The sequence below is a fragment of the Theropithecus gelada genome, chromosome 11 (genome assembly GCF_003255815.1).
Source record: "Theropithecus gelada isolate Dixy chromosome 11, Tgel_1.0, whole genome shotgun sequence".
NCBI classification, from domain to species: domain Eukaryota; kingdom Metazoa; phylum Chordata; class Mammalia; order Primates; family Cercopithecidae; genus Theropithecus; species Theropithecus gelada.
Window position 1 is genome coordinate 81,085,511 of NC_037679.1, and position 23,607 is coordinate 81,109,117.

Below are 23,607 nucleotides of genomic sequence, written 5' to 3' on the forward strand. Positions count from 1 at the left end.
GGAGGAAGTGGCCCCATTAGCCACTGCCCCTTCCTGCATGAGGTGTCTACATCCCTGACCTCTTTGTTCTGAGCCTACCCTGTAGAAAACAAACTCGTGACCTTGACGTTAAATTGGGTATTGAAGGTTAGAGAACACCAGGAGCACACTGAACCTCTAGCCTGATTTTCCATTTTTCCTTCCCTTTCCAGGGTCTGCAAGTGGATGATGAGATTGTGGAGTTCGGCTCTGTGAACACCCAGAATTTCCAGTCACTTCATAACATTGGCAGTGTGGTGCAGCACAGTGAGGGGGTGAGTGGGGCTACCTGGTGTCTTGGTCTGTTTGGGCTTCTCTAACAGCATGACATAGGCTGGGTGGTTTACAAACTACAGAAGTTCATTTTTCACAGCTCTGGAGGCAGGGAAGTCCAAGATCAAGGCACCAGCCAATTTTGTGTCTGGGGAGGGCTTGCTTCCTAGCTCCTAGGTGGTGCCTTCTTGCTATGTCCTCATCGGAACCCTGGGAGCTCTTATATAAGGGCACTAATCCCAGTTGGGGCTTCACCTCTCATGACCTAATCACCTCGCAGAGGCCCCACCCCTAATACCATCACATTGGTGGTTAGGATTTCAACATATGAATTTCAGGGGGCCACAGACATTCAGGTCATAGCACATGGCCTCTGGTCTATAGTCCTGGAGTTGCTGGAAGTGTTGCTGAGGCCCTGGACTGCTGCCTTCATGGTGTTGCTCAGCACAGCCCCATTCAAGGCCTTTACACTTGCTATTCCTTCTGCCTAGAATGCTCTTCCTCTTCATCCTCTTTCTGTTTTACACTGGTGACATGCTCTCAGGGGGCCTTTCCTGGCTACCCTAACCTAAATTCCCCTCTCCTCTACCCTGCCTCTGTTTTCATTTAACTAGGTTTCTTACAGATCTTTTTTTTTTTTTTTCTTTTTTTTAAAGACAGGGTCATGCTCTGTCACCCAGGCTGGAGTGTGGTGGTGCCATCATAGCTACGTCACTGGCTAATTTTTTAATATTTTGTAGAGGTGGGGTCTTGCTATGTTGTCCAGGCTAGAATTTTTGTTGTTGTTTTGTAACAAAGATCCACACTTTTCAGGAGTGACACTGTGGCAAAGCCCAGGAAAATTATTAACTAAAGTTTTTGGTTCCCAAATGAAGTCTCCAGTTAACCCAACAGTTCTGGATTTTTTGACTCCTGCTCAGCTGCGTGGTTCATCTACTTGTAACGCATCAGTACAGGCCAGGCCAGGTCAGGTCAGGAGATGGCTCGCAGTTGCCTGTGCCCCTGCTAGTGGTCAGGCCATCGTTTCTGCACTGATACTGTCATCAAATCTGTAACTTGTATGGATGTTTAAAATGATTTTGTGAAATTTATCAGTTTTTTTGCTTATGGCTCTTGCATTTTGTGTCTGCTTAAAGAAATTTTTTTTTTTTTAAATAAATTCTTGGCCGGGCACGGTGGCTCACACCTGTAATCCCAGAGCTTTGGGAGGCCGAGGTGGGCAGATCATGAGGTCAGGTGATTGAGACCATCCTGGCTAACATGGTGAAACCCCGTCTCTACTAAAAAAAAGAAAAATTAGCCGGGCATGGTGGCACACGCCTGTAGTCCCAGCTACTGGGGAGGCTGAGGAAGGAGAATCCCTTGAACCTGGGAGGCAGAGCTTGCAGTGAGCCGAAATCATGCCATTGCATTCCAGCCTGGGTGACAGAGCAAGACTCCATCTCAAAAAAAAAAAAAAAGCTTTTAATTCTTTTATTGTTTCATTTTTGTTTTTCCTTTAGTCTATCTGAAATTTATTATTATTATTATTATTTTTTTAATTTTTATTTGAGACGGAGTCTCACTCTGTCACCCAGGCTGGAGTGCAGTGGTGCGATCTTGCCTCACTGCAACCTCCGCCTCCCACGTTCAAGTGATTCTCCTGCCTCAGCCTCCTGGGTAGCTGAGATTACAGGTACACTCCACCATGCCTGGCTAATTTTTGTATTTTTAGTAGAGATGAGGTTTCGCCACGTTGGCCAGGCTGGTCTCGAACTGGCCTCCCAAAGTGCTGGGACTATAGATGTGAGCCACTGTGCCCTGCCTATTTTTATTATTTTTACAACAGTTTTATTGAGATTTAATTCACATACTACACAGTTCACCCATTTAAAGTGGTTTTTAGTGTAGTCACAGAAACCATCACAATTGTACATTTTCATCACCTCTCCTCCTGAGGCAGCCACTTTCCAGCCATGTGTCCTTCAGAAAGACTACAAGCACACAGAGCTGCCAGTTGATTTTAATATTATTAAGGTGTAATTTACCTGCACCAAGATCCACCTTTTTCAGTGTACAGTCCCGTGAGTTTTTCTTTTTTTTTTTAGATGGAGTCTTGCTCTGTCGCCCAGGCTGGAGTGCAGTGGCGCAATCTCGGCTTACTGCAAGCTCTGCCTCCTGGGTTCACGCCATTCTCCTGCCTCTGCCTCCGGAGTAGCTGGGACTACAGGCATGTGCCACCACGCCCAGCTAATTTTTTGTTTTTTTTAGTAGAGACGGGGTTTCACCATGTTAGCCAGGATAGTCTCAATCACCTGACCTCGTGATCTGTCCACATCGGCCTCCCAAAGCTCTGGGATCACAGGCGCCCGCCACCACGCCCAGCTAATTTTTTTGTATTTTTAGTAGAGACGGGGTTTCACTGTGTTAGCCAGAATGGTCTCAATGTCCTGACCTTGTGATCCACCCGCCTCAGCCTCCCAAAGTGCTGGCTGGGATTACAGGTGTGAGCCACCGCACCCAGTTGAGTTTTCTTTTCTTTTTTTTTTTTTTTGAGATTGAGTTTTGCTCTTTTGCGCAGTCTGGAGTGCAATGGCATGATCTCGGCTCACTGCAACCTCTGCCTCCCGGGTTCAAGTGATTCTCCAGCCTCAGTCTCCTAAGTAGCGGGGATTATAGGCGCCCACCACCACACCCAGCTAATTTTTTTTTATTTTTAGTAGAGACAGGGTTTCACCATGTTGGCCAGGCTGGTCTCGAACTCCTAACCTCAGGTGATTCACCCACCTCCCTCCCAGAGTGCTGGAATTACAGGAGTGAGCCACTGTACCTGGCCATTCCCGTGAGTTTTCACAAATGTATGTAATATGTCATTGCCACCACGATGAAGGTGGAGAGCATTCCATCACCCCGTAAAAATTGCCTCAGGTTTCTTTGTAGTTAATCCCTCCCCGTCAACTTCCAGAATGTCATAGAGAGAAAAACCAAACAATATATTGCCTTTTGAGTCTGATGTTCTTCACTCAGCACAGTGGATTCTGAGACTTCTGTCTCTTGTGTGGATCTGTAATTCATTTCTCTCTTTTTTTTTTTTTTGAGACAGAGTCTCACTCTGTTACCCAGACTGGAGTGCAATGGCGCAATCTCTGCTTACTGCATCCTCTGCCTCCCGGGTTCAAGCAATTCTCCTGCCTCAGCCTCCCTAGTAGCTGGGATTACAGGTGCCCGCCACCACGCCTGGCTAATTTTGTATTTTTAGTAGAGATGGGGGTTTCACCATGTTGGCCAGTCTGGTCTTGAACTCCTGACCTCAGGTCATCCACCTGCCTTGGCCTCCCAAAGTGCTAGGATTACAGGTGTGAGCCACCATCCCTGGCCTAATTTGTTCCTTTTGATTACTAAGTAGTACTGCAAGGTGTAGCTGGACCACAGATTATTTTTCCGCTTACTAGTGAGGGATGTTTAGGTTGTTTCCAGTTTTTTGTCCTTACTGAGAAGAGCTGCTGGGTTTTAATCTGTCTTTTCCAGTTAAATGTATTCTCAGCTTCCTTGTAGGCCTATAAATCCTTCTTTATAAAAGCAGTTATTCAATTTTAAGCAAAACGAATTTTTTCTTCATGTGAAATTTCTCGGGGAATTCCAAGATGTCATTGGATAAAAGCTGAGCTGTCTTGGTGGGCTGGAGGATGGAGAAGGTCGTGTGTTGTGAGTAGGGCCTCCCTGGCTTCAGCCTCATCCCCTCAGGGGACCTGAGCTCAGCTGGAGAATCAAGAATCTGTTTTGTGAGTCAAGAAAAAAAAAACCTTGCCTAGCGCGGTGGCTCATGCCTGTAATCCCAGCACTTTGGGAGGCTGAGGCGAGTGGATCACCTGAGGTCAGGAGTTTGAGACCAGCCTGGCCAACATGGTGAAACCCCATCTCTACTAAAAATAAAAAATTAGGCCAGGCATGGTGGCTTCACACTTGTAATCCCAGCACTTTAAGAGGCCAAAGTGGGCAGATCACAAGATCATGAGATCGAGACCATCCTGCCCAACATGGTAAAACCCCATCTCTACTAAAAAAAAAAAAAAAAAAAAAAAATTAGCCGGGTGTGGTGGTGCGTGCCTGTAGTCCCAGCTACTTGGGCTGCGGAGGCAGGAGAATCACTTGAACCTGGGAGGCGGAGGTTGCAGTGAGCTGAGATTGCGCCACTGCACTCTGGCCTGGGCCACAGAACGAGACTCCATCTTGAAAAAAAAAAATTAGCCGGGTGTGTTGGCACTCCTCAGCTACTTGGGAGGCTGAGGCAGGAGAATCGCTTGAACCCAGGAGGCAGAGGTTGCAGTGTGCTGAGATCACGCCACTGCACCCCAGCATGGGTGACAGAGTGAAGCTCTGTTTCAAAAAAAAAAAAAAAACACACACACACACAAAACAACCTCACAGTGTTCTATTGTGAGACATTTAGATAGTTTGCAGTTTTGTGAAGATTAGCACTCTTGCAGATCCATTTCTATTTCTTTTTTTATTTTTTTTGAGATAGAGTTTTTCTCTTGTTGCCTATGCTGAAGTGCAATGGCATGATCTCAGCTCACTGCAACCTCTGCCTCCCAGGTTCAAGTGATTCTCCTGCCTCAGCCTCCGAGTAACTGGGATTATAGGTGCCCGTCACCACGCCCAGCTTATTTTTTGTATTTTTAGTAGAGATGGGGTTTCACCATGTTGGCCAGGCTGGTCTTGAACTCCTGACCTCAGGTGATCCACCTGCCTCGACCTCCCAAAGTGCTGGGATTACAGGCATGAGCCACTGTGCCCAGCCCTTTTTTTTTTTCGGAGATGGAGTCTTGCTTTGTCGCCCAGGCTGGAGTACAGTGGTGCTATCTCAGCTCACTGCAACCTCTGCCTCCCGACACCCAGCCTTCTTTAACGAACTTTTTGCAGGTGGGATTTCTAGATCAAATGCATACAGTTTCAAGAGGAAAAAAATCTTTAAAAAAATGTAAGTGACTGGCCGGGCGCGGTGGCTCAAGCCTGTAATCCCAGCACTTTGGGAGGCCGAGACGGGCGGATCACGAGGTCAGGAGATTGAGACCATCCTGGCTAACACGGTGAAACCCCGTCTCTACTAAAAAATACAAAAAACTAGCCGGGCGAGGTGGCGGGCGCCTGTAGTCCCAGCTACTCGGGAGGCTGAGGCAGGAGAATGGCGTAAACCCGGGAGGCGGAGCTTGCAGTGAGCTGAGATCCGGCCACTGCACTCCAGCCCGGGCGACAGAGCCAGACTCCGTCTCAAAAAAAAAAAAAAAAAAAAAAGTAAGTGACTGCTGATGGATAAGAGATTTCTTTTTGGGTGATGAAAATGATCCAGAATTAGATAGTGGTGGTTGTGTATACTAAATACATTGAATATAGTGAACTCTGAATATACTAAAACTAACTTAATTGTATATTTTTAAATGGTGAATTTTATTGTATGCAAATTATGTCTCAGTGATAAAAATAGGCTGGTTGCAGTGGCTCCTGCCTGTATTCCCAACACTTTGGGAGGCCAAGGCGGGAGGATCACTTGAGGCCAGGAGTTTGAGACCAGCCTGGGCAATATTGCGAGACTGTCTCTCCCCAAAATATTAAAAAAAAAATTAGCCAAGCATGGTAGCATGTGCCTGTAGCCCCAGCTGCTCTGGAGGCTGAGACAGGGGGAACACTTGACCCCAGGAGTTCACGGGTACAGTAAGCCAAGGTCACCCCACTGCACTCCAGCCTAGATGATAGAGTGAGACCCTGTCTCAGATAAATAAAATACACATTTATCCTTAAAATCACATAGTGCAATTGTATTTACAAATAAAAGTCCTAGTGTTATAGCTCTAAGAATTTGTCTACCAGGTTTTCTGATCATCACTGGAAATGCCCCCTCCTCCCAAAATAATTTTTTATTTTTTATTTTTTTTTTGAGACAGAGTTTTGCTCTTGTTGCCCAGGCTGGTGTGCAATGGCGCGATCTTGGCTCACTGCAACCTCTGCCTCCTGGGTTCAAGCAATTCTCCTGCCTCAGCCTCCCGAGTAGCTGGGATTACAGGCATGCACCTCCAAGCCTGGCTAATTTTGTATTTTTAGTGGAGATGGAGTTTCTCCATGTTGGTCAGGCTGGTCTCTAACTCCTGACCTCAGGTGATCCACTTGCTTCGGCCTCTCAAAGTGCTGGGATTATAGGCATGAGCCACCGTGCCTGACCCCAAAATAATTTTTTAAAAAGTCCTGTGTCTCTCCCTTCCTTAGTGCCTTCCACTGCACATGCTGGGTCCTGGGCAAGGTACTGGAGCTGTAATGGGGAATGAAACAAATAGGGCCCTTGCCTTGGGAGTGCTTTGGTGGGGGAGCCAGGCCTTAATCAAGTAATCACAGCTGTATAATGATGAACACTGATAAGTGTTAGGAAGGAAGAGTGTTAAGAAGCTCAGAGAGTCAATCATGGGACCCTGATTTGGTTTGGGATTGAAGGAGTGTTCCTCAGGAAGTGACCTTCAGATGTGTATAGAAGTTTCTCTGGTCGGGGGAAAGCTGGCAGGGAGAAAATCCTTCTTAGGCCCTGGGGTGGGAGGATCAAAGAACTCAGAGGAGGGTGGAGCCCAGAGCAGAATGGAGAGAAGGGGAGGAGGCGAGGCGGGGAGGTGTTAAGGTCAGGCCTGTGGTCCTTAGTAAAGATTGTGCTGTATTTTTCCTGAGGTGCGGAAGGGAGCCACCGCATAGTTCCAGGTTGGGGGGTGACAGGGGTAAGAAGCCTTCTCTGGATGTTAAGTAGAGAACAGATTGGAGGGTGATAGAGCTGTAGCAGTCAGTCAAGAGAGGATGGTGGCTGTGACAAATGGGGTGGAGGAAGGGGCCAATCAGAGAGACATTTAGGATGTAAAATCCATGAGCCTTAACCTGATGGAGTATGTCAAGGAGGCCTCCAGGTTTCCAGCCTGCCCAGGGGTGTCATTGACAGAACTGGAAGCACATAAGTATGTCCCTCACAGTTTCCGCATGTGGGTGCGTGTGTCTACAGCCACTGCTTTTTTTTTTTTTTTTTTTTGGACAGGATCTCTCTCTCTGCTGCCCAGGCTGGAGTGCAGTGGTGCAATCATAACTCACTGCAGCCTCAAACTCCAGGGCTTGAGCAATCCTCCTGCCTTGGCCCCCCAGGTAGCTGGGACTACAAGTGTGCACCACCATGCCCGGCTAATTTTTTTTTCATTTTATAGAGACAGGGTCTTGCTATGTTGCCCAGGCCGGTCTAGAACTCCTGGGCTCAAATGAGCCTCCGGCCTCAGCCCCTGAAAACACTGGGATTATTAAGCATGAGCCGCCACGCCTAGCTGTGATTGCTTTTTGACAAAGATGACACAGAAAAGGCCTAGTGTACATGTTGCTCTGCATTTCTGCCCACTTTGAAGGGAATTCTGTGTCAGCACATGTGTATCTTCATTCCTTTGAATGATCCCACCATATCCCATTGGTCGGTTCACCATCTTTTACTTAGCCAGCCTCCCATATTCAACTTTTAGGTTGTTTCCAGTGTTTGGCCATAACAAACAGTGGTGTAGTGAGTATCCTTGCCTGTGGGAGAATTTCTGCTGTGTTGCTAGACGTGTCATTACTGAGTTAAAGGCAATGCACATTTACCCTTCATAGATCTTGTCAAGGTGTCCTCCAAGAAGCTTGTGCCAGTGCACGTTCTCTGAAGTAGCACCCATGAGTGCATCTGTTTCTAGCCCTCCCAACTATATTATAGTCTTCGGCAATGACATAGGTATTCTTTGACAATCTGGTAGGAAATGACTTTTTTTTTTTTTTTTTTTGAGATGGTGTCTCGCTCTGTCACCAGGCTGGAGTGCAGTAGCGTGATCTCAGCTCACTGCAACCTCCACCTCCTGGGTTCAAGCGATTCTCCTGCCTCAGCCTCCTGAGTAGCTGGGACTACAGACGCCTGCCACCACGCCCAGCTAATTTTTGTATTTTTAGTAGAGACGCGATTTCACCATGTTGGCCAGGACAGTCTCAATCTCTTGACCTCATGATCCTCCTGCCTTGGCCTCCCAAAGTGCTGGGATTACAGGCATGAGCTACTGTGCCTGGCCTATGCTGTATTTTCTTAGATTTAGAGATTCCACTGATAAACCTGACATATTTTTTTTGTGTGTGGTAAATATATATACAATAAAAAAAATTACCATTTTAGGCTGGGAGCAGTGGCTGACGCCTATAATCCCAGCAGTTTGGGAGGCCCAGGTGGGCGGATCACCTGAGGTCAGGAGCTGGAGACCAGCCTGGCCAGCATGGTGAAACCCCATCTCTACTATAAATACAAAATTAGCCGGGCGTCATGGCGGGCACCTGTAATCCCAGTTACTCTGAAGGCTGAGGCAGGAGAATTGCTTGAACCCGGGAGGCAGAGGTTGCAGTGAGCCGAGATCGCGCCATTGCACTCCAGCCTGGGTGACAAGAGCGAAACTTTGTCTCAAAAAAAAAAAAAAAAAAGTTACCATTTTAACCATTAAAAAATCTACACTTTATGGCATTAAGTATGTTCACATTGTTTTACAAACATCACCCCACCCATCTCCCATCTCCAGAACTTTTTCACCCTCCTAAACTGAAACCCAATCTCCATTAAACACTAACTCTCCATTCCCACTTTCCGCAGCCCCTGGCACCCACCATCCTACTTTCTGTCTCTATGAATTTGACTACTCCAGGGACCTCATCTAGGTGAAATCTTTACATTCTGTATAGTTTTTTTTGTGTTGTTTTGTTTTTGAGATGGTGTCTCGCTCTGCTGCCCAGGCTGGAGTGCAGTGGCGCAATCTCCACTCAGTGCACCCTCCACCTCCCAGGTTTGAGCCATTCTTCTGTCTTAGCCTCCCTGAGTAGCTGGGACTACAGGCGTGTGCCACTAGGCACAGCTAATTTTTTTTTTTTTTTTTTTTTTTTGAGATAGAGTGTCGCTCTATTGCCCAGGCTGGAGTGCAGCGTCGCCATCTCGGCTCACTGCATACTCCGCCTCCTGGGTTCATGCCATTCTCCTGCCTCAGCCTCCCGAGTAGCTGGGACTACAGGCGCCTGCCACCAGGCACGGCTAATTTTTGTATTTTTAGTAGAGATGAGGTTTTGCCATGTTGGCCAGGCTGGACTTAAACTCTGCCTGCCAAAGTGCTGGGATTACAGGGTACTGTATAGGTTTTGTCTGGCTTATTTCACTTAGCATAATGTCTTCAAGGTTCATCTGTGTTACAGCATATGTCAGAATTTCCTTCCTTTTAAAGGCTGTATAATATTCTACTGTATGTATGCACCACATTATTTTTATCCATTAGTCAGTGGACACTGGGATTGCTTACACCTTTTTGTTGTGAACAGTGCTGCTGTGAACATGGTTGTACCAATATCTGTTCAAATCCCTGCTTTCATTTCATTGTATATGTGCCCAGAAATTTAATTGCTGCATCATGTGGTCATTCTATGTTTAAGGTTTCTAAAATTTTTTTTAACTTTAATATATGAACTTTTTTTTTTTTTTTTTTTTTTTTGAGATGCAGTCTTGCTCTCTCACCCAGGCTGGAGTACAGTGGCACGATCTTGGCTCACTGCAACCTCCACCTCCTGGGTTGAAGTGATTCTCCTTTCTTAGCCTCCCTGAGTAGCTGGGATTACAGGCACCCGCCACCACGCCCAGCTAATTTTTGTATTTTTAGTAGAGACAGGGTTTCACCATGTTGGCCAGGCTTGCCTTGAACTCCTGACTTCAAGTGATCTGCCTGCCTTGGCCTCCCAAAGTGCTGGGATTACAGGTGTGAACCACCACACCTGGCCTATGAAAATTTTAAAATGTCAAAGATGACTCAGGTTTCTGGAATGAGCTTATTTATTTATTTGTTTATTTTGAGACAGGTTCTCACTCTGTTGCCATGGCTGGAGTGCACTGGTGTGATCTTGGCTCACTGCAGTCTGGACTTCCCAGGCTCAAGCAGTCCTCCCACCTCAGCCTTGCGAGTAGCTGGGACTATAGGCACATGCCACCATGCCCAGCTAATTTTTGCATTTTGTGATTTTGCCATGTTGCCCAGGCTGGTCTTGAATTCCTGGGCTCAAGCGATCCACCCGTCTTGGCCTCCCAAAGTGCTGCTATTATAGGCTTGAGACACCGCGCCCGGCTCTATGTTTAGGTTTTGGAGGACCCTCCATACTGTTTTCCACTGCCGTGCAGCATTTCACATTCCCACCAGCAGTGCACAGGGCTCCAGTTTCCCCACTTCCTTGCTAGCACTTGTTTTCTCTTTCATAATCGGTGTGTGGTAGAATCTCATTGTAGTTTTGATTTTCATTTCTCTAACAATTAGTGACATGGAGCGTCTTTTCCTGTGCTTTTTGATCATTTGTATATCTTTGAGGGAATGTCTATTAGGCCAGACTCAGGAGACTGAGGCAGGAGAAGCGCTTGAGCCTGGGAGGTGGAGGTTGCAGTGAGCTAAGATTGCGTCACTACACTCCAGCCTGGGCAACAGGAGTGAAACCCTGTCTCAAAAAAAAAAAAAAAGAAAAAGAAAAGAAAGAAAGAAATGTCTATTCAAGTCCTTTGCTCATTTTCTTTCTTTTCTTTTTTTTTTTTTTGAGACGGAGTCTTGCTCTGTCACCCAGGCTGGAGTGCAGTGGCGTGATCTTGACTCAGTGCAAGCTCCGCCTCCTGGGTTGATGCTATTCTCCTGCCTCAGCCTCCCGAGTAGCTGGGACTACAGGCATCCACCACCACGTCCGTCTAATTTTTTTTTTTTTTTAGTAGAGACGGGGTTTCACCATGTTAACCATGATGGTCTCCATCTCCTGACCTCGTGATCCACCCGCCTTGGCCTCCCAAAGTGTTGGGATTACAGGCGTGAGCCACCATGCCTGGCCCTTTGCTCATATTCTTTTTTTTTTTTTTTTTTTTTGAGACGGAGTCTCGCTCTGTCGCCCAGGCTGGAGTGCAGTGGTGCGATCTCAGCTCACTGCAAGCTCCACCTCCCGGGTTCACGCCATTCTCCTGCCTCAGCCTCCCGAGTAGCTGGGACTACAGGCGCCCACTACCACGCCTGGCTAATTTTTTGTATTTTTGGTAGAGACGGGGTTTCACTGTGTTAGCCAGGATGGTCTTGATTTCCTGACCTTGTGATCCACCCGTCTCGGCCTCCCAAAGTGCTGGGATTACAGGCGTGAGCCACCGTGCCCGGCCTACTCATATTCTAATCAGATTTTTTCTTGATGTTGAGGTATAGGAGTTCTTCATATGTTCTGGATATTAAATCCTTATTAGATATATGATTTGCATGTATTTTCTTTTTTCTTTCTTTCTTTCTTTCTTTTTTTTTTTTTTTTAAGACAGAATCTCGCTCTGTCACCCCGGCTGGAGTGCAGTGGTACATTCATGGCTCACTGCAGCCTTGAGCTTCTGGGCTCAAGTGATCCTCCCACCTCAGCCTCCCAAGTTGCTGGGACTACAGATGTGCGCCATCAAACCTGGCTGATTAAAAAAATATATATACTTTTTGTAAAGACGAGATCTCCCTCTGTTGCCTGGCTGGTCTTGAACTTTTGAGCTGAAGCAATCCTCCTGCCTGGGCCCCTGAAAGTATTGGGATTACAGGCGTGAGCCACCGTACCCAGCATGCATGTATATTCTCCTGTCATGTGGGTTGCCTTTTCACTCTGTTCGTAGTGTCATTTGATACATAGAAGTTTTAGATTTCGATGGCATCTTGTTTTGATTATTTTTATTTTTATTTTTATTTATTTATTTATTTATTTATTTATTTATTTTTTTTTTTTTGAGACGGAGTCTGGCTCTGTCGCCCGGGCTGGAGTGCAGTGGCCGGATCTCAGCTCACTGCAAGCTCCGCCTCCCGGGTTTACGCCATTCTCCTGCCTCAGCCTCCCGAGTAGCTGGGACTACAGGCGCCCGCCGCCTCGCCCGGCTAGTTTTTTGTATTTTTTTTTTAGTAGAGACGGGGTTTCACCGTGTTCGCCAGGATGGTCTCGATCTCCTGACCTCGTGATCCGCCCGTCTCGGCCTCCCAAAGTGCTGGGATTACAGGCTTGAGCCACCGCGCCCGGCCTATTTTTATTTTTTTGAGACGGGGTCTCACTACATCGCCCAGGCTGGAGTGCAGTGGTGCAGTCACAGCTCACTGCAGCCTCGACCTCCCAGACTTGAGCAATCCTCCTGCCTCAGTCCCCCAAGTAACTGGGACTATAGGTGCACATCACCATGCTTCGCTAATCTTTATACTTTTTGTAGAGTCAGGGTTTCACCATGCCCAGCCTGGTCTTCAACTCCTAGGCACAAGTGATCTTCCTGCCTCCCAAAGTGCTAGGATTACTGGCATGAGCCACCATGCCTGGATATCGTATTTTAATTTGTAATTTTCTTTGGTATGTACTCCCCCTGCTTTAATTTTAATTTTTTAAATTAAAGTACTATATACAGGCTGGGTGCGGTGGCTCATGCCTGTAATCCCAGCACTTTGGAGGCCGAGGTGGGTGGATCACCTGAGATCAGGAGTTGAAGACCAGCCTGGACAACATGGTGAAACCCCATCTCTACTAAAAATACAAAAATTATCCGGGTGTGGTGGCGTGTGCCTGTAATCCCAGCTACTCAGGAGGCTGAGGCAGGAGAATCGCTTGAACCCGGGAGGCAGAGGTTGCAGTGAGCCAAGATTGTGCCACTGCACTCCAGCCTACGCGACAGAGAACCCATCTCAAAAAAAAAAAAAAAAAAAAAAAAAAAAATACATGCTAGGTATGGTGGCACACACCCAAAATCCTAGCACTTTGGGATGCTGAGGTGGGCAGATCACTTGAGCCCAGGAGTTTGAGACCAGGCTGGCCAATATGGCAAAACCCTGTCTCTACTAAATATACATAAAAAATTAGCTGAGCATGATGCTGCATGCCTGTAGTCCCAGCTACTCAGGAGGCTGAGGCATGAGAATCGCTTGAACCTGGGAGGCTGAGGTTGTGGTGAGCTGAGATTGCACCACTACTCTCCAGCCTGAGCAACAAAGCAAGACTCTATCTCAGAAAAATAAAGCAATACATACTCATGGTTAAAAAATTAATGATATGGAAATATATAAAAGTAAACATCTTACTCTTATTCCAAAGGACTAATCCTCTCTGGATGTAACCACTCTTAACAAGTTTTTCCATGTTCTTCCAGAAAACTTCGCATGCTAGAGCAACACAGGTGTCCTTTTAGAAAATATTATCGGCCGGGCGCGGTGGTTCACGCCTGTAATCCCAGCACTTTGGGAGGCCGAGGCGGGCGGATGACCTGAGATCAGGAGTTCTGAGACCATCCTGGCCAAACATAGTGAAACCCCGTCTCTACTAAAAATATAAAAATTAGCCAGGTGTGGTGGCGGGCGCCTGTAGTCCCAGCTACTTGGGAGGCTGAGGCACGAGAATTGCTAGAACCTGGGAAGCAGAGGTTGCAGTGAGCCAAGATTGCGCCACTGCACTCCAGCCTGGGTGATAGAGTGAGACTCTGTCTCAAAAAGAAAGAAAGAAAATAAAATGCTATCAAATAGGTTCATACTTTGGTGGGGTTTTTGTTTTGTTTTGACTAAAACCCTTCATTCTCTGTACTGTATTTGAACAATACCTATTGATGGACATTTCTGATGTTCTCAGTTTTTGGATTTCTACACAGCCCTGGAATGAACACTTCATTTGTATGTCATCTTGTAATTGTGTACTATGTACCTCGGACATACCTTTTAAAAATTGTTGGTGGGGGGACACGTATTTTTTGAGGAAGATGGTACTAAGGTCAGCACCCTGGCTGCCCTGAGAGTGCAGTGCCATGTTCCCTACCTTCTCGCCAACCAGAGGATTATGCTGAAAATGAAAATTTTTACCAATTTGATAGGCAAAAAATGGGATCTCAGCATTTTAGCCTGTAACTCTGAGTACTAACAAGGCTGAACACAAAACGAGCTTATTTTCTTTTCAGAAGCCCCTGAATGTGACGGTGATCCGTAGCGGGGAGAAACACCAGCTTAGACTTGTTCCAACACGTTGGGCAGGAAAAGGACTGCTGGGGTAAAGTGTCTGTTTCTGTTCATTCTCACTGGGGCATGATTTGAGTGTTTGTTAAACATGAAGCTGGAGGGGAAGGCTGGGGAGACATTGGGGAATAATGGGAATCCCCAGTTCATTTGGAAACTGCAGATAAATCCTTGTGGTAGGAACGAGACTACAGCTGTAGAAGCAGAGGGAGCCCCAATGTCTCTCCTGGGACTCTCCGGTTCATTCATGCACTGGGCATTTGATTTAAAAGAATGAAAGAACATTGTTGAAAAAGTCAGAAGGGCTCGGCCTCTGACCTTCCTATAGGGAGCCTCCAAACTTACGCCATTCCTTTTCTTCTTTCTTCCAGGTGCAACATTATTCCTCTGCAAAGATGATTGTCCCTGAGGAACAGTAACAGGAAAGCATCTTCCCTTGCCCTGGACTTGGGTCTAGGGATTTCCTCCTTGTCTTCTCTCCCTGAAGCATAAGGATCTGGAAGAGGCTTGTAGCCTGAACTTCTGGGTGGTGGCAGTGCTGTGGCCCACTAGTGTGATCTCCCTGGATTAAGACATTCTTAAAAACTTATGCTTGGCCTCTTTCGCAAATTAGGCCACGGCCCTGAATAGGAATTCCCTAAATAGGAACTGTGGGCAAGTGGGCGGAAGTTATTCCGGCAGGTACTGGTGTGATGATGATGATTATTTTTAATAAAGAGTCTTACAGTGCTGATATGACCCTGTTGTCACCCCAACTGAATTTCTTATGACCCTCTCAAACCAAAGCTCAGAAGGGGTCAGAAGAGCTTCATAGAAAGTTGGGCAAAACAAGCTAGCAATTGTGAAGTCCGGCTTTGACCAACATATTTCTTTGCACTGAGGCCTTGCTGCTGTGGATACGGAAATTGCTAAGTAGTTCCATGCTTCCTCAGCAGCTGGGCCGCTAGGGCCATAGTAGCTCCTTTTGGACAACAGGGAAAGCCTGGAGGTTCCCCAGGTGGCCCAGTGTGGTGTCGTGTCAGCTTCCTCTTTAGGAGGAAGCAAGCTCTCCAGAGGGCAGGAAGCTCCTTTCAATTCGGTAATAAGAACCCCTCCATTTTGTTTTTTGGAGAAAAGGTCCTGCTTTGTCACCCAGACTGGAGTGCAGTGTTGTGATAAAGGTTCACGGAAGCCTTGACCCTCTGGGCACTACCTCAGCCACCCAAGTATCTGGGACCACAGGCGTGCACCACCATGCATAGCTAATTTATTTTTTGTAGAGAGAGGGTCTCCCTGTGTTGACTAGGTTGGTCTCGAATTCCTGGGCTCAAGCAGTCCTCCTGCCTTGGCCTCCTAAAGTGCTGGGATCACAGGCATGAGCCACTGCGCCCAGCCCACTGCTAGTTCGACTTTTTATAATTGAGCCTCCTGGCTATGCCTTGAGACAGCGCTATTTTGTAAACCGCTGAGGTGTGGATAGGAATGAGTAGATCAGACCTCTTGAAAATGCTTATTCTTCCTCCCTTTTATTTTTTGTCTCTTTTAAGATGGTAAAATGGGTCTCAGTGATTCCTGCCGATGCTTTGAATTATTTTCTCCTCTCCATGGTATCAGTGTTCATTTCCCCAGTTCTGGCACACCACTTTCTGTTTTGGCAGTTCTGCCAAGCAAGCCCTGTATTCCTTGGGACTGGTTTTGCTGTGGTTGGATACAGATACCAGCTCGCCTTGATGGGATCAGTATTGCTGTGTGCTTCCAGCCACAGATTCTCACACTCAATTCCAAAGCCCTCCTATTGGGCGAATTCCCTCAAACTCTATTTGACCCAACAGCCACGCGTATTCCCCTCTGGTAGCCACAGACATGCTGTGTTTACCAGTGTTTGCTGTTTAAATTGCATGTTCTAATTCCAAGTATTTTCCAGTCTCTATTTTATAAAGTTTCAGACTATAATAAAAACAGCTTGCCTTAGTTTATCCTTTTTTATTTTGAGATGTATGCCTATTAATCAAATTACCATCACTGGGGCGTGGCATTGTGGGCGGGGAGAATTATTCACATTCTCCTCAAATGACAGCAGCAGACAGCCTTCTGCCTCAGTGGCTCTGGCTGGTTTCCCGCAGGGCTCCCAGTGGAAACCCATGTGTCCACCTGTTGCCGTCTTCCATGAGATGTTAGTGGAGAGCCACTTTGACGTGGAATGATCCTAATAGGTTTAGCCAGACTGGTTTTGCAGAAACGCCTTGTGCTGAGAACTGCAAGCTGGTGTACCCTGTGTCGTATCTGCCCTCAGCCAGCTGGAATTGTCTGCTACACGCGGTGCCCGGTGAGGAGGCGGGCAGGACAGTTGTGTGCTGCATCCATGAGACCTGGAAATTCAGTTTGCTTTTGGAAAAGAGAATTGTATCCGAGTTCATACTTCTCCACCCCATCTTGCCAAGGTTGTGGAAAGTAAAAATAGGCAGTATTGGCTGCTGCAGCTTCTCAGGGGACGGGACCATGTGAAAAGGTGGGGATCGCGCGAGCGCAGGAAGGAGAGAAAAGCGAGGAAAGCCTATGCCGTCAGCGACCGGCAGGGGGCGCGTCGGCCACGCTCGTCACCGCTTCCTGGGCACGTGACCACCGCCCCGCCTGTCCTTTAGGGCCTGTCGCTTCCGGCGGCGGGGGTTGCCATGGGGACGGGGCTTGGGTGGTAACCAGAACTAGGGAGCTGGTGGAGAAGGTGGCTGCCGCTGGAAAGACGCCTGGGAGGTGGCTGAGGGGTCCAGGCGGTGGGACGACTCCGGCCTTTTGAAGACCGGGGTGGGTGCTCTCTGTAAGTCCGGGACGGAGGCCACGCGGCCCTGGCGAGGGGGCCCTGGCCTGGCGGGGTCTGGCGCCCCTTGTGGGGCGCTCACCCGACCTGCCCTTGTGGGGCCTGGGGCGGCTCCAGGGAGACCTGAGTTGGGGGCAGAGGCCGCACCTGGGCTTTAATTCCCCTGCAGAGCCACGCACCTGGCACCTCTGCCCCAAACCCCTGCGGCTCCAACCCGGCTGTCCAGATGCTCCGGCGAAGTTGGGCTCAGTCAGAAGAGGCTCGGTGGTCAGAGCCCTAGACAGGAATCAGAGCAGTAATTTTTCAGCTGGAGAAACTAAGTGCCACAGAGATCTCTTTCTTACTAGCGGTGTCATCTTGAATAAGTCACTTCACCTCTCAGAGCCTCAAACTCATTTATTCGTTCATTATTTTATTTTATTTTATTTTATTTTATTTACCAGAGATGAATTTGAGGAGCTGATACATTTAGTGCCGAGAAAGAAATTAAGAAATAGAAATACCTTTACTACCCTGTGCTCTTTGGGACGTTAGTTTCAAAGAGTTGAGTTCTCTTATTCTAATGTCGCCGAAAATGTGGGGATTTTTTTTTGTTCTGGGTCCAACTCTTTAGGGATAAAGTATCCATCCTTATTGTTTTCCTAGTTCAAACTGTTGTTTGTTGTAAAGAATAAATGAGAGAATATGTCAGAAGGCTTTCAAACTGTTCATTTCTTTGCATGTTAGGGTCGTTAGGGTTGCTTTTCTCTCGAATAATAACAATTGCTACCACTTTTTCAAGCTGTATGTGCCAGAATTGTGTTGAGCATTTTATATGTTATCTGTTCTCTACAACAACCCTAGAATTTAGGATTATTCTTTTTATTTTGCCCATGAGAAAATGTAGACTCTGAGGGATAAAGTGACTTGCCCAAGGTCACAGAACAAGTACATGGGGGAAATGGGATTCAATGCTAGGACAAGCTGACAGCAAGGCCCTTGCTTTTAACCACTAGGCTACCCTGCTTCTTCTCGTATTCCTGTTTCTAGAATTGTTGCTAATATGTGGGTTATGCATTTCGCTGCCTGTGGGAATATGAATATATATATATATATATATATATATATATTTTTTTTTTTTTTGAGACGGAGTCTCGCTCTGTCACCCAGGCTGGAGTGCAGTGGCACAACCTCGGCTCACTGCAAGCTCTGCTCCGCCTCCCGGGTTTACGCCATTCTCCTGCCTCAGCCTCCCGAGTAGCTGGGACTACAGGTGCACACCACCACGCCCGGCTAATTTTTTGTAATTTTAGTAGAGACGGGGTTTCACCATGTTAGCCAGGATGGTCTCGAACTCCTGACCTCGTGATCCACCCGCCTCGGCCTCCCAAATTGCTGGGATTACAGACGTGAGCCACCGCGCCCGGCCATGAATATATTTTAAATGGGTAAAAAGACTACAAGGTGTTTATTCCTAGAAAGTTAACAGGCCCTGGATCAATTTTTTTTTTTTTTTTTTTTTTTTTGAGACGGAGTCTCGCTCTGTCGCCCAGGCTGGAGTGCAGTGGTGCCATCTCCACTCACTGCAAGCTCCGCCTCCCAGGTTCAAGCCATTCTCCTGCCTCAGCCTCCCGTATAGCTGGGACTACAGGCGCCCGCAACCGCGCCGGGCTAATTTTTGTATTTTTTTAGTAGAGACCGGGTTTCACCATGTTAGCCAGGATGGTCTCGATCTCCTGACCTCGTGATCCACCTGTCTCGGCCTCCCAAAGTGCTGGGATTACAGGCGTGAGCCACCGCGCCCGGCCCTGGATCAATATTTTTAAGATCTGGGCCACAAATACATATACTTTAAGATTTCCCAGCCATGCGTGGGAAGGCTGGTCTGTTGTGGGCCAGGCTGGTCTCAATCTCTTGACCTCGAGTGATCCTCCTGCCTCAGGGTCCCAAAATGTTGGGATTACAGGTGCGAGCCATTGCGCCTGGCCAGAAATATGACATTCTTTTTTTATTTTTATTTTTGAGATAGAAGTTTGCTTTTGTCACCCAGGCTGGAGTGCAGTGGCAGATCTTGGCTCACTGCAACCTCCACCTCCTAGGTTCAAGCAATTCTCCTGTCTCAGCCTCCCGAGTAGCTGGGATTACAGACACTCACCACCACACCCAGCTGATTTTTGTGTTTTTAGTAGAAACAGCATTTCATCATGTTGGCCAGGCTGGTCTCAAACTCATGACCTCAGGTGATCCATCTGCCTTGGCCTCCCAAAGTGCTGGGATTACAGTCGTGAGCCACCGTGCCTGTTCAGAAACATGACATTCTTTTTATCCTGTGGAAAGGGGCCAGAGCCATTTGTTCACATTTCATCAATAGGCTAGTGCACTAGGAGATGGAAATGGGAAGCCGAGGGCTGACTGGTTATTATGGTCAAAATCTCTCTAGAGGAAACTCTACAGAGAAGAATGTCAGATGCAGAAGAAGCTCCTGGAGAAGCAACAGGAGAAAATGGAGAAACAGAAATGAAAGAAGAGGAGGAACCTAATCCAAATTATAAAGAAGTAGAAAATCTACAACAGGAATCAAAAGATGACACATTAGCATGGAGAGAGTCTCAGGAGGAGGAGAGGAAAATGGGTGAGGAGGAAGGGGAGGAGGAGGAGGAGAAGGAGGAAGAGGAAGAGAAGGAGGAGGAGGGGAAGGAGGACAAAAAGATTGTCATGGAAGAAACTGAGGAAGTGGCTGGAGAAGCCCAGGAGAAGGAGGCTTCAGGAATACAGGAAGAAACCACAGTGGAGCCCCAAGAAGTCACAGAGTCCATGATCCATTTGGAGACACAGATTACCGATTCCCAGTCAATCACATCAGGAATTTTCCCAGTAAGTAGTCATCTTCATTCAATCGTCAATTCATTCAGAATCATTAATTGAATGCTTAGTATAGGCCAGACTATGGGAACACAAAACCAAGTAAGATACAATCCATTCCTTTTTTTTTTTTTGAGACAGAGCCTCACTCTGTCGCCCAGGCTGGAGTACAGTGGCACAATCGCAGCTCACTGCAACCTCTGCCTCCTGGGTTGAAGCTATTGTCTGCCTCAGTCTCCTGAGTAGCTAAGATTACAGGCATCCGCCACCACGCCCAGCTAATTTTTTGTATTTTCAGTAGAGATGGGATTTCGATCTTACCATGTTGGCCAGACTGGTCTCAAACATGTGACCTCAAATGATCTGCCCACCTTGGCCTCCCAAAGTGCTAGGATTACAGGCACACGCCACCATGCCCGGCCACAATCCATTCCTTTTTTTTTTTTTTTTTTGAGACAGAGTTTCACTCTTGTTGCCCCGGCTGGAGTGCAATGGTGCGATCTCGGCTCACTGCAACCTCTACCTCCTGGGTTCAAGTGATTCTCCTGCCTTAGCCTCCTGCGTAGCTGAGATTACAGGCGTCCGCCACCACACCTGGCAGATTTTTTGTATTTTTAGTAGAGACAGAGTTTCACTCATGTCGACCAGGCTGGTCTCAAACTCCTGACCTCAGGTGATCCACCAGCTTCGGCCTCCCAAAGTGCTAGGAGCCGCCGTGCCCGGCCACAATCCATTCTTTTAAGGAGCTCTAAGGTGTGTAGGGAGGCAGACCCATGAGTGCAGTGACTGAAAGATGCACAGGAGATGAAACAGGGCCTCTTAACCCAGTTTGGAGGATGGCCAGGGAAAGTTTCCTGGGGAAGGTGGGTGCCACAGCTGAGGTGCTCGCCTTAGAATGGAGTCGGTATGATAATAGGAGTGTAGGCTTCCCACAGACTGCTCCCAGTAGGAGAACTTAGCTGTGGCCTACGAATAGGTCACTCTCTGTAACTAGTCAGCCTTTTGGAGACCACTAGTGCCACTTAGAAGAATGATTTTGCCATTGTGGGTCTGCTGGTAGGCCAAGAATAAACTGGAACACACCGTGTTTGTCCTGTTCTGTTCTTTTCTTTTTTCTTTTTATTTTTTCTCTTTTTCTTTTCTCCCTCCCCTCCCCTCCCCTTCCTCTCCCTTCTCTCCTCTTGTCCCTCCTTCCTTCCTGGGGTCTCACTTTGTCACCTAGGCTGGAGTACAGTGGCATGATCTTTCACAAGCAGCCTCGACCTCCCAGGGTCAACCGATCCTCCTACCTCAGCCTCCTGGGTAGCTGGGACTACAGGCATGCCTCACCACATCCAGCTAATTTTGTTCATTTTGGGTAGAGATAAGGTGTCACTCACTATGTTGCCCAGGCTGGTCTTGAACTCCTGGGCTCAAGTGATCCTCCCCTCTTGGCCTCCCAAAGTGTTGGGATTACAGGCATGAGCCATTGCACCCCCTCTTGTTTTGTTTTTTAAGTACAAAATGTTCCAGCCTCTTTTAAAAAACATTTCATCATTCCTAGCTGAGGCTAACACTGAGACTGGCTGACTGGGAATAGAAAAGGAGAATAAATGGTGAGTGTAGCAGCACGTACTGCATGTGGAATCATGATCTTGTATTTCTTTTTAAAGAAAGCCCAAAGAGGTAGCAAGTCAAAGCCTTCCTTACAATTGGAGGATGCAGAAACAGATGAGCTTTTAAGAGGCCTAAGCACACAACTTGAATTTCTTGATTTGGATCAAATCAGTCCTGAGGAACAACAGATTAGTTCCCCTGAAAGGCAGCCCTCAAGAGAGCTTGAGGAGAAAACCGACTGGATGCTCCAAGACGAACTGGGACGAGAAAGAAGGGATTTGGAGCCAGAAAACAGAGAGGAGGGACAAGAAAGTAGAGTATCCAACATCCAGACTGAAGCAGGGATCTCCAGGGAGTCACTGGTGTCCAGCACCACAGAGGACATTCTGTTCGAAAGGGATGAAAGTGCCCCGGTGTATCCCTTGGTAAGTGTAATGCTTTTGAATCTCCCCCAGCACTTTGAGAGTGTTGCGCAATAGGGGAATTTTATGCATGTGGGAGAAAAAGAATACCACCAGAAGGATACTTTTTAAACTAATAACAGACTTGTGTCTCTTTTTTTTACACAGAGTCTTGCTCTGTCGCCCAGGCTGGAATGCAGTGGCACCATCTTGGCTCACTGCAGCCTCTGCCTCCCAGGTTCAAGTGATTCTTGTACCTCAGCCTCCCAAGTAGCTGGGATTATAGGCATGAGCCACCAAGCCTGGCTAATTTTTGTATTTTTAGTAGAGATGAGGTCTCGTCATGTTGACCAGACTGGTCTTGAACTCCTAACCTCAGGTGGTCCACCTGCTTCGTCCTCTCAAAGTGCTGGGATTACAGGCATGAGCCACCGCGCCTGGCCTAGACTTGTGTCTTTTAAAGTTCCGTTAAGAGCTCTGACTGGAACATGTGTGACTGAACATGAGCTTGAGAGCTGCATCTGGGTTCAATGGTGTTGCTCAGCAGGCAGGAAATTCCAGACATAGTTTGTCTGTTGCATAGGGTGCTATTTCACGTGGGAGATTCAAACTCGATTCCGGCCCTCTCCCCAGCTTCCTCCTCCCCCTTTCCTTCTCGCTTCCTCTCCCTCTTCTTCCCCTCCCCTCTCCTTTCCCTTTTCTCTCCTCCCCTCCTGTCTCCTCTCCTTTTTCTCTCTCACATTGTAAAATTCCTCCTTCATGCCACAAGTTCCACCCCTTCCCCTTTCTGCCTCACCTCTTCTGCCTTGATATCTTTCCATGCCCCCCAAACCATCCATTCCAAGAGGGTCCCAGAGGGGAAGGTAATGGAGGAGTGAAAGCCGCGTGAAAAGGCCCAGGCAGTCCAGAGGAATCTGCCTTTGCCACTGCTGAAGATATTCCAGGGAGGCACCATCTGCGAGGAGTAAAAATATTATCATTTACCAAGAGAAGGAAAAGGAGGAGTTTTTTCCTTCTTCCTCCATCTGCTACTTTCTGAAAATTGTTTCCTAGGATTCATCCTTCCTGTAGATTCATGCCTTTGGAAGATGTGGAAGTGATTGAATGGATATCAAATACTTAATGTAGTTCCTAAGACATAGTGAGTACTCAGTAAGTGTCCGCAACTGTGTGGCAATGACGATGACGGTGGCAAGATGTCTGGAGGGAAATGCAGACAACTGAAAACCTCCTTTCTGCAGATTGGCTTCATTTGAGCCTAGTGTGACAGCCTCTCTCCCATAGCTTGCAACTGTTCAGTCTGAGAGGAAGAATAATTGAGCTTTAGGGCCCACAAAGACTCTTGTTTTGTTTAGCCAGCAAGCATCAACCAGGTAATATCTCTAAGGAGAAGGTGTATTCTTCGTGTCAGGGGCCCAGCTATCTGGACCTGGCAAGAGCCACTCCCCAAGTTTTGGGTCTTGCTTAGCCTTGGTCTCACTGCAGAACCAAAATTTTTCTAGATGGTCTCCCTTTGCAAATTACTTTAGCTTTTTAGTTATTTATTTATTTTATTTATTTATTTTTTTGGAGACGGAATCTCACTCTGTCACCCAGGCTGGAGTGCAGTGGCATGATCTCGGATCACTGCAACCTCTGC

At 47.3% G+C, this 23,607-nt stretch overlaps 2 protein-coding genes and 1 non-coding gene across 6 annotated transcripts in view; all 3 read left to right on the forward strand.

Moving 5' to 3' along the window:
• PSMD9 (proteasome 26S subunit, non-ATPase 9) overlaps nucleotides 1–16,291 on the forward strand; it is a 30,069-nt gene extending 13,778 nt beyond the window's left edge. Inside the window, exons 2-4 of one of the 2 annotated variants that reach the window (XM_025402116.1) lie at nucleotides 192–293; nucleotides 14,282–14,370; nucleotides 14,708–16,291. In XM_025402116.1, coding sequence (XP_025257901.1) covers nucleotides 192–293; nucleotides 14,282–14,370; nucleotides 14,708–14,735 — 219 coding nt within the window. In that variant the 3' untranslated portion in view covers nucleotides 14,736–16,291. The remainder of the gene's footprint in view (nucleotides 1–191; nucleotides 294–14,281; nucleotides 14,371–14,707) is intronic. The other variant, XM_025402115.1, reaches the window with a different exon arrangement.
• WDR66 (WD repeat domain 66) overlaps nucleotides 1–23,607 on the forward strand; it is a 114,038-nt gene that overhangs the window by 13,702 nt on the left and 76,729 nt on the right. The window contains exons 3-5 of one of the 3 annotated variants that reach the window (XM_025402109.1): nucleotides 192–293; nucleotides 19,550–19,983; nucleotides 21,624–21,992. In XM_025402109.1, coding sequence (XP_025257894.1) covers nucleotides 19,570–19,983; nucleotides 21,624–21,992 — 783 coding nt within the window. In that variant the 5' untranslated portion in view covers nucleotides 192–293; nucleotides 19,550–19,569. Of the gene's footprint in view, nucleotides 1–191; nucleotides 294–16,975; nucleotides 17,131–19,549; nucleotides 19,984–21,623; nucleotides 21,993–23,607 lie in introns of those variants that run through there. The other 2 variants (XM_025402111.1, XM_025402110.1) reach the window with 2 other exon arrangements.
• On the forward strand, nucleotides 6,107–6,167 carry LOC112635673. Its single transcript, XR_003122008.1, has one exon. It is a non-coding gene; the product is annotated as a U7 small nuclear RNA (small nuclear RNA).